At 30.1% G+C, this 11370-nt stretch overlaps 1 protein-coding gene across 1 annotated transcript; it reads right to left on the bottom strand.

Annotated features, from left to right (window-relative positions):
- Nucleotides 1-8674: 8674 nt before the first annotated feature.
- Nucleotides 8675-9961, bottom strand: LOC132032018 (LOB domain-containing protein 2). Its single transcript, XM_059421847.1, has 2 exons — nucleotides 9337-9961; nucleotides 8675-8736 (listed from the first exon to the last, which is right to left on the bottom strand). The coding sequence occupies exons 1-2, from the start codon at nucleotides 9959-9961 to the stop codon at nucleotides 8675-8677; spliced, it is 687 nt and encodes a 228-aa protein (XP_059277830.1).
- Between the last annotated feature and the right edge of the window lie 1409 nt (nucleotides 9962-11370).

Here is an 11370-nt window from a genome sequence, read left to right as displayed (position 1 = left end):
TTTTTCTTGCATGAAAATGTGAGTTAAATATATACATAATCGGAATAGGTGTGAGGTTTACTGGTGAGGCAAACCATTATCCAAAATTAAAGGTGGTGACATATCTTAAGTATTTGCACAAATGGGCTTGCCTTGTGCGAATCTCTAAATCGGTTTAGGCGAATAACATCGGTTGGGGAGGAGAAATATAAGAGTGTCTTGTTATAAGTGCTAGGAAGATAAAAACTCTCTTCCTTGTTTTACGCTTTTAAATATATATTGAGGGCTAATAATATTCCTAACATAAGCACGATACTACTTTTTTATTTCCAACGAAAGACGGCCAACGATTCGCCAATAGACAAAATCAACCAAACTTTCATATAACTCCACAAATTGAATATAGTTTATTGTGAAAATCTTGTTCTGCTTCTTCTTTTTTTTTTTTTTCCCCTTAAATTGACCTTACGCTTAAATCCTAATTTAAATTAGTTGAGCTCCAATTTGCGCATAACGAGATACCGGATGAGAACAAAAAAAATATCCTTCATGTTATACACATTTTTCCTTCATGTATATCATGATTTTAAACAACTGATATACATTCAGTTTCCATTGTATTTATTGAAGATTTTGATTTGTGCAAGTATGAAAGATAATATTATGTTCAAGTCACAACCTCTTCTTCTGTTAACTCATTCTTCTTCTCCATCATCTTTAGTTTTCAGGTGCTTAATGAAGTATAACAATGAGTAGCTGATTGTTTTAATTTCTAGGTTTAAGTTGTTATACTAATATTTTTCATATGTGATGTTGTATTTTCGTTTTTATGCTCCGCAATAATTATTGGAGATAATCATCTCTCTTTTTTCTTAAGAGAAAATGGGATTTTTTACTTTTTCGTCTTTTTAATAATGTGTTTGAGAAAGAGAGAAGCAAGATTCATATGACTTCTGACTGCATTGTGTTGATCATGATAGAGAGAATTAATATATATATATATATATATATATATATATATATATATTTATTTATTTATATTTCACGCATAATAGTTATTTTTAGATAATGTAAATATTTTTAGTATATGGGAAAAATATTTATATATGTTAGAGTACACATTTTAATAATCTTTAAATTAAAGTACTATAAATGTCAAAAAATTAAAGTAGCATCAAGTTAGCAATACGTAATTACACTTAAGATAGCTAATGAAATCTTTGAGATTATTAGTTTTGCACCAGTCACCAACAGTTCTTAATGGAAACTTGGTGAATACTACAAATAAAATTTATCATACTGTTGATTGCTTTTGTCGCTTGGTTAATTACCATCTTAACGAGTACTGAGAAAGAACAACTATGTGCAATAGTTGCACAAGATGAATTTGGCGATTTCACCTCTATAATGGTGCAATCTCTACCTGCATGGCCCTTGAATAGAGTTGTATTGGTATATAATATTTTGAAATCACTCCAAGTGCATTCCGACTTGCTTTATAAACAGAGATATTTTATGTATATATTTTCAACATCGTATGACTATAATCCCCCATAGTCATAGCAAAATATATAAATGCATTAATTGCATAAAGATGTGGCACTTCATTGTATTTCATCCCTTCAAGAGAAATAAGAACTCTCCCTCTTCTCTCTTTCTCTACAATTATTCTTGTTTTTTTTTTTTTTTATACGTCGCACGCGAACCCATGTTACATTGCGAAATCCTTAGGTGTTGATAATATGATCGTTTATGGGTCCTCACTGTCTCTATATAATATTCCCACATCTCTTTCTTTCTTTTTATAAGCATCACAAATACTTGCTGCATGTGATTAGCATTTTGCTGGATTGATCATCAGTTTTTTCCTTTTTCCTTTTTAGTTTATTTCATTGAGAAAATTTTAAATACTATTCTTTATATTTTACCGCATTGAACTTCTATAGCAAGTGTTCAATGCACAATATCTCGTGTGTCACTTTTTTAAAAACAATCTGCTTAATTTTTAGCTTTCATCAGTTTTAAAAAAATTTTACACTACTGAACATCTTTTCATATACAATGTAAATGGGCATGGAAACAATCATAATTATAGAATATGTGGATAAACACTATATTCTTGGAATATTGATAAATATATATAACTGTTTATTTATTCCTTAAAGTGATTATTGATGTTAAGCCATATAAAGTCATTTTAACCTCTATATATAATGAAGCAACAAAAGGTGTAGCAACAAAGATTCCTTCCTCCATTTTTAGAGCTAACGTCAATAAACATTACCTCTTACATGTTTTTTAAACGTTCTATGATTGAAATTTGGTTAATAATCATCTTAACGAGTACTGGAGAAAGCTCAACAACGACGATAAATACGTCCAATAGTTGCACAAGATGGTCTGGCGATTTCACCACTATAACGGGTGCAATCTCTGCATCTTCAAATCATAGCGTAGAACCTTACATATATAAAAATAAAAGGTAATACTATGAATATTTTCAAATTGAAAAATCGAAGACCAACATTGTTTTCCTTGGTGAGGGGATTGACAATACAATAATATCATAAAAGAAAAGCTTCGGTGATGGCATCACGACATGCATCTATGCTTTTCATTTACTTACTTCGACTTCAGAATATATATTTGATTTGGATTTTGTTACTCTAATTATTCTCGATTAATTTGCTTTTAAGGTGTCATGTTTATGCAAGGCTTTACAGTCCTAGATATCACTTTTTGGAATAAAGTTGGACTAGTGAAGAAACAAGTTGTAACATTAAGAGCAGAAGCTGTACATTGGTATTCTACTTCTATTTCGTAGGCTATCAAGATACCCGCACACAAAAATTAGCTATCAATTTTACAGAGATTGTCAAATTTTCGACACAATAGATTTTATATGTGGAAATGCAGTTGCAATGTTTTAAAATTGCATCATTAAAGTGCGCGCTCTAATTTTTGGACAATACAATGCAATCAAAACACAACAAAGAGAAAAAGAGGATGACTCAATTGAAATTGTGCTGGAAAATTACACCATAAAAGCAATTCCAGAATTGGAGACAATGGGTAAAAATATTACAATGTATCTAGGACGTCCATGGCATCCGTGGGGCAACTTCTCAAGAACAGTGTCATGCAAAGTGACATAGACCAGTTAATACATCCAAACAGATGGATTCAAGTTTACGTTAATAGCAAATTTCCCTTTGAAGGAGATGTTTGAAAAAAAAAAAAAAACTCCTAATTCACCAATTTTATCTGGACAGCTTAGTGGAATTGATGGTGTAAAATCAAATCTTAACAAAAGATTTTAAGTAGATTCAATAAAACTAGCTTATGCGTGTGTCGCACGTGCATGCGTGCATCAAACTAATCGAACTCATGACATCAAAGTGCATCATATGTGCATCTCGAATAAATTGTCACACGCATCCGTGTATACATGATGTCATCCATCCTAGATTGTAATATTTGAAGTGCGTGATCGAAACAAAAGTTCTTGTAAACCCAATTAGTAAAAATATTTTAAAAATCACATATATATTTTAAAACATGTGTGTGAGGTGTATAAGTTTTTTTTTTTTTTTAAAGCTCAAATGATGAAGGATGATTCTATTTCCATGACATTTGGTAATTAACCTCAAACTGATTTCACATTGTTTAAAATTATGAAGATAGAACAATTATAAGCAAGAGTAATCGGCTCATATATTAGATAGACTTACTCATGATTAAATGCATAGAGAAAAAAATTAGTAGTGCATGAAGTGCCTGCATTCCGTGTGTTACATGTGTATCTTGTGCCAATTAATTAAACTTCTTTAAAAAATCACATATATGTTGTTAAAACATGTGTGTGAGGTATATAACAAATCAAGAAAAAAACTAGACAAGCTCAAAATGATGAAGGATGATTCTATTTCAGTAATTTAGTAGCTAAGTTCAAAATTATTTGACATTATTTAAAATTATGAAGATAGAACAATTATAAACAAGAGTAAGTGAGCTTATATATCAGATAGGCTTACTCATGATTAAATGAATAGAGAGAAAAATTAGTAGGTGTGGTAGATTAGCTCTATGGAGAAAAAAAATTGGTAGAAATATACTAACAGAGGAGAGAGAAAGAAACTTATTAAGTACTAGTATATAATAGAAGAATAATAATAACTTTTGCGGCCTAAAAATTTGTTAAGCCTAAAAGAAGTACTTCACTTGCTTGGCAATTGAGCCGTCACTGCCACTAGTGATCCAACAGTGGCATCACAATTCACTGTTAGGAACTTCATAAATGGTGACACATGAATTTCCTTCGTTGTTCCATATTATCTTGGATCTAGTTTGAATAGAAATAACAATTCCTATTTCCTACCTAGTTATCTGGTTGTAGAAAATTTTAATATTAGCTCTTGTTATTCACTCTCTCAAAATATATATGTTGTTAGACGTTTTTCTTGCATGAAAATGTGAGTTAAATATATACATAATCGGAATAGGTGTGAGGTTTACGGCTTATTGAGGCAAATGCATTATCCTTAAAATTAAAGGTGGTGACATATCTTAAGTATTTGCACAATTGGTCATATCCTATATGAATTACTGACAAAATTATATAAATGAAATTTTGATGAATGTTTAAGATGTTGTTTATGTATCCTAAATATAATACCTGTCTTGTTACCATGTATTTACTAGGAAGATAAAAATTCTCTTCCTTGTTTTATGCTTCATAAATATATATTCACTAATAATATTCCTAACATAAGCACGATACCTACTTTTTTATTTCCAACGAAAGACGGCCAACGATTCGCCAATAGACAAAATCAACCAAACTTTCATATAACTCCACAAGATTGAATATAGTTTATTGTGAAGAAGCTAATTCTGCTTCTTCTTTTTTTTTTTTTTTTTCTCAATCAGATCATGTTTATCATACTTAAATCCTATTAAATAACTGATATACAGTTAGTTATACAAGTATTATACGAGATATACATGTATGAAAGACAACTTATACAGTTATACACATTCTGAAGGACAAATCCTCATGTATATCATGCTTAAATTTGGTTAAACAACTGATATACATTCAGTTATACAATTTTTATAATAGATATACACGTTGATATACAAGTATGAAAGACAACTTGTTTAGCCATACACATTCTGAAGGATAAATCAGCTCATGTATATCATACTTAAATTCTGTTAAATAACTGATATACAGCCAGTTACAAAATGAAAAAATCAGCGATTGTGTTGGAAAAATCCTTCAAACCCGGTACCAATTGAGCCCTAAGAATTGGAGTAGACAACAAAATGGGGAAAGGTTGAATTCGCTATAAATATTCAATACGAAAATGGAGATATTGTGGAGAGAAAATTGGCAATAGAAGTAAGAGAAAATGGGATAATAATAATCTATAAAGCGCAAGAATTTTTTAATAGGAGAAAGAACTATTAATTTACCTATTTTATCGATTGGCTATACAATGCCAAATACTTAAAAGGTAATTTTTGCACGCTTTGTCCTTCAAATGGATTTGTCTTTAATTTTTGTCCTTCAAAATCGAACTTAAGCCTTGCGGGGCATAATTTCTTCTAGGGCGCGGGCATAACTTGTGGATATTATGATGCATAACTTATGCGCCTCTAAGCATAAGTTCGATTTTGAAGGACAAAAATTTAAGGCCAATCTATTTGAAGAACAAAAATTAAAGACCAGCACAAAATGGGAACAAAAGTGCAAATGACAATCATATGCCAAAACATAAAGGGAAAAACTGCATATATATATACATGTTAAGGAGAAATATTTACGAAACGTGACGATAGTTTTCCTTATTTACAAAACATAACGATATATTACGAAACATGACGGATTTTCATATATTTTTCATTTTTTTTATTTTTTTTTCTAGAAAATATATTTATTTTTTAAAAAAAAAAAAAAATAAAAAAAATTTTTATTTTTTAAAAAAATTGTTTTTCATTTTTTTGCTCAAAGGCTTAAAAAATTACCTCAAATATTTGTGTATGAAAGCTGTATGAAAAACATATGAAATGTGTATGTATGAGCGAAATTTTTAATATAATTTTCATACACAAAATTGTGAGCGAAAACTTTAAGCCTTGAATATTGTATGAAAGTTGTTAAAATATTCTTGTACTTGTATTAATTTTCCAGAAACCTAATATGAACATTATATACAAAAAATGTGAATGAAATGCTAAGTCTTAAGCGAGATATACACATTTTATACCATTCTCATGCATAAAATTTCGAGTGTAATGTTTTAGCCTTGATCGAAATATACACACTTCATACATAAAATTTGAGCGAACTTTTTAAGCCTTGAGTAAGATATACACATTTCATATACAAAAATTTGAGCGATTATTTTAAGTCTTGAATGTTGTATCAAAGTTGTATACAATGTTGTTGTAGTTGTACTAATTTTACAGAAATCTAAAATGAACTTTATACACAAAAATGTGAGCGAAATTTTAAGACTTGAGCGAGATACAAATTTCATACTGTTTTCATACACACAATTTTGAGCAGATTTTTAAAGCCTTGAATGAGATATATACATTTCATATCGTTTTCATACACTAAATTTTGAGAGAACTTTTTAAGCCTTGAGCGAGATATACACATTTAATACAATTTTCATACATAAAATTTTGAGCCAAAAAAATTATATAAAAAAATAAAAAAAAATTTAAAAAAATATTTTTTTTAAAATAAAAATATAATTGTTTTTTTTTAATTTTTAAAAAGCATGTTTTGTATAGAGTTTATAATGTTATGTTTTATAAATATAAAACTATCGTCATGTTTCGTAAATATTTCTCCTTAAGATGTATATATACGTAGTTGTCCCAAACATAAACAGGAACGTTGGGATATGTTCTGCCAAATTATAGCCCACGTTGTATTGCCATGCTTAAATTCACAAGAGAGGGGGTTATTTAATTAACCAAAAGCTTTAACCCAAGAAATCATGATATTTATTAATCCGATTCATTCATTAATTGGTTCTAAGACAACTTACATAAACATCTACCTTTTATAAGCTCCTAACAATATATAGCTATAAGTTTGCAATTTATAAACCGTAGCTACCTTTTATGTGGTTTCGGCTGTATTTCCGTTAAAATACAACAAAATACATGTATCATAAAAATAGAGTGGAGTAAATTTTTTAAATACACGAAGGAGTTTCAGCTGTATTTCCGTGTTTTAAATACAGCAAAATACATGTATCATAAAAACAGAGTAGAGTAAATCCTTTAAATACACGAAGGAGTTGTGTATTTCATTGTATTTATATACTAATAATCCTTTTGTTTTGGCCGTATTTAAATGTATTCGAGTTCAGATCAGTAAAGTTATCGCCTGACGTCGCATCAGTCGAATGTATTTGAATGTATTTACACTCAAAAAATGACGAAAATGAAGAATACAGTCAAATCTGGTCATAATCCGGTGAAAATACAAAATACACTGTATTTTAAAAGGAATAATACAATAACACCGGTTGGATCTCCGATGAAATACAAAAATACAAGCGAATACAAAAAAATACACTCTATTAAAATAAATACAAGCGAAAATACAAAAATACCACTATGTTTACACCAAAAAAAGGATACATTCAAATTCTTTTAAAAAATACACTGTATTCAGGTGTATTTGATTATTCGAATACACTCAGATCTAGATCTGAAATACAAAAAAGGAGAAGAAGCCATGGATTTCGGCATCTCCGTCAGATCCAAATCCGGTTGTGGTGAAGACGATGGGGTGCGCCGGCATTGATGGAGATAGCGTGAGAGAGAGGGGGAGGACAGCAGTGAGGTCGTGGAGCGGGGGTTCGCGATCGGGAGATGACGTGGAGGAAGGGTGGTGAAGAGAGAGTTGTGTTGAGACATTTGCAAACACATTTGGAAACGTTGATTTCATGGAGTGTTAAATGGGAGAAGATTTGGTGAAGGGTATCTTGAGGGAGGAGATTAAATGGGGAAGAATCCATTGATGGATTGATGACTTTTGGGTTGAAGTTGATGGTTTTTGTGGAGTATGTGATTTTGATGATGTTTTTTGGGGTTTGTGATGGGTTGTGAAGGAGGTACTAGTACATATCAATACTAGTATATACAGTAAGGAGAAATAAGCCATAACATCTAATGTATTTGGTATAGTTATGATAGGTAAATTGAAAAATCACTATAGCTATGAAAAATAATTAAGTTAAAAGGTAGTTATTATCCATAAATAACTCTTGGAGTTAGTTATGACATGTTATTATTCCTAAAAGATTATGATACATTAAATATCTTGCAGTTGCAAAGAGTTTAAAAATCAAATAAAGAAGCTACAGACTATATATAGCTTGAAACTGAAACATAGTTATTACGTAAATTCACTCTTTTAATTAGTTGTCGATTATGTAAGTTTCGACATACATCTTTTTGTGGACATTTTGATTGTCCTTTAACCTCACAACTCAACAAACCACGTTGCACCTAAATGTTCCAGAAAATAACGTATAACTTCTCAATTGAAGAGGCCACAGAACATATAGCATTGTGCAATATATATGCATCAAATAAAAAAAGACCAAAAACAAAAAGAAAACCAAGTAAATGAAAACAAAAAACAAAAAAAACTTTCAGGATTTCAGGAGTTGTCTTCCCACAGCATACTTTCCCTTGGCTTGGAATCAATTGGATTATACTGACCTGTAAAAACCAAATAAAAGCAAACATTCAGGTTTACCCTCAATAACATAATTTTATACACATATATAATTAAGGGTCATCATGACATATTTAATATCACACATTATGAAAGTCTTTCTTTCTTTTCTTTTTAAGCATAGTACATAAAATAAGGGACATTTAAAATAGTTGGCCGCTTGGGTGTAAAATAATATAACACTATTTATGTATAAAGTATGTATATTCTATGTATATTACATAGAATCAAACGGGACATACAATAAAGGGCATTTAAAATATTTGGCCGCTTGGCTATAAGAAAATATAACACTATTTATGTATAAAGTATGTATATTCTATGTATATTACATATTATATACAAAAAATAGAATTTATTTGGTTGTTATTTTGGTGAACGGCTATACATATATGTAATAATTCCTAACATAAAACGAGGAAGTAAAGTCAATTATAGAAAACTACCTAAAAAACTTATTAAGAGTACACTGATCATAGTATAAAAATCTTTAACACTATATAGGTTCATATAAGTTGTTTAATATTTTATTTTTTTAAAGAAGAGAGGATATATTAAGCCGTTAAGGTGCTAGGAATATCTACCTGCAAGAAAATATTGTTGGTTGAATTCATTATAGGCCTGTTGTTGAGGCACAATAACTATAGAACCATTACTACTTTCAGTCCTTAATTTTTCAATATTCTGGACATGATGTAAAGGATTAATAATCTTATTGTTATAAGACGACCACGATTCCACAGTTGAATTATCATGATTTATATATAATGACGACGAATTATCGTTCCTCTTAGCATTAATATTCCATCCATTAATCAATCCTTGTGTTGTTGCTTCATACACCATGCCATTATTATTAATATTGTTATTACTCCCTTGGCTATGAACTTGTAAAATTTGTTGGTATTGGCTTTTGTACAACTTGAGTTCCTCATGAACCCTTTTGTACTCTCCATATGGACCTAAAACCGGGTCTTTTTGCCTGCAAAACGCTTCCCATATGAGCGATTCAACAGCCCTTCTCCGATCATCTTCCTTTAGATTTTTCACTATTTTTACGATGTTACTGACCCCAAACACCTTATGTACCGCCTTGAATTCTCGAATGTTTTCAGCTGGGAAATAAGGAGCTAATACGCACTTTTCTGTGCACTTCTTCCTTTGATGTTTGCATGATGCGCATGCAGCTGTTCCACTAGGCTTTTGCATCTTTATATTGAGCGAATTCAATACAAAAGAAAGTAATTATATTTTTTTTTGTTACTATGATTTATTATATAAACCAATGGAAAGAAGATATGCTGGAAAGTAATACAAAAGGGTTTTGAAGAGTACTTATATACGTAAATTGTTGTAAGGTGCAAGAAGAAAATGTACCTATAGTCAAGAGCACGAAAAGATGGCCATAATAAAAGAATAGAATAAAAAGGACAATAGGTTGATATATAGGGTTGTATATTGGTAAATCACATGGATAGTAAGTGCCCACCAAGTTAATTATTTGAAAATTTGCTGACAAATCTTGGTTATATTAATAAATTATTTTATAAACAAGATTCCTAGTTAGAAGTTCTCATTTGCATGAGAGCTGCCAACCGCATGAAATTTTTTAACATAGTAGTAATATAGCAGTTCCGAGTGGGCTTAGTACAGAGGTTAAAAACATCAACTATATCTCATTCAACTATTCAATAATCATTTGGCTTCTATTTGTGGAAAAAAATAAAATGAAATAATTTTTAACATAGTAGTAATATAGCAGTTCCGAGTGGGCTTAGTACAGAGGTTAAAAACATCAACTATATCTCATTCAACTATTCAATAATCATTTGGAATTTAAATACTTTATTACCACTTCTATTTGTGGAAAAAAATAAAATGGTAAACTTCATATTAATAATGTCAAGTATTGTCAACCTCTGGTTTTCATTTTATGGGTGTTTTTCCGTTACACACTGGTGTTAATAACTCTCTCTTCACTCTTTGTCTCACATTGAAACACACATTAAAAAGTCCATTGTCTCACATTGAAACACACATTAAAGAGTCCATACCGCACACCAATACTTCCATACCACTTCTATTCGTGGAAAAAAATAAAAAGGTAAACTTCATTGAAATCAATAACGAATTAAGATACAAGTCGTAGGTTAAATGAAACCGTACGGATTAAATGAAAAGTTCTAACATGAAAAAAGAGACAAACCTCTATTCTCTTTACAATTTTTTTAAATCCTACTTATTAACTACAATTGAGATCATAAGAGATTTAGCAAAGGTCACTCGTTTCATTTTTCCACATGAACCAACGTGGTATTGGATGGCGCTATGTAGAGTCAAGGTGTTCAATTAAGTTCTCTCTCGGAAAACTATAATGTGCAAATACATTAGAAATGATTTTTTTTTTTGTAATATATATAAATTGTTGAATCCTCTTGATATAAGAGAAGATTCTAGTGTAGTATAAAAGGTGTTCAAAAATTATTTTAGGTTACGGATTTAAGTTTAAGTGTGATATTCTAGTATAATTTTTATCCCCTGCATAAATTCCTGGCTAAGCATTTGGTTACATCCTTTTTTTTTTTTTTTCTTGCTCATTGAAGAATCCAAGTTCAAAT

Source organism: Lycium ferocissimum, chromosome 9, assembly GCF_029784015.1.
Source record: "Lycium ferocissimum isolate CSIRO_LF1 chromosome 9, AGI_CSIRO_Lferr_CH_V1, whole genome shotgun sequence".
Classification (NCBI taxonomy): Eukaryota; Viridiplantae; Streptophyta; class Magnoliopsida; order Solanales; family Solanaceae; genus Lycium; species Lycium ferocissimum.
This window is presented reverse-complemented; position numbering and strand designations above follow the sequence as displayed.

Excerpts from the sequence above, each read along its gene's own strand:
- LOC132032018 (XM_059421847.1), bottom strand. The coding sequence starts at position 9,961 with ATGCAAAAGCCTAGTGGAACAGCTGCATGCGCATCATGCAAACATCAA. Across the intron at positions 8,737-9,336 it reads CCAACAATATTTTCTTGCAG|GTCAGTATAATCCAATTGAT; the intron begins GTAGATATTCCT and ends TGGTTTTTACAG.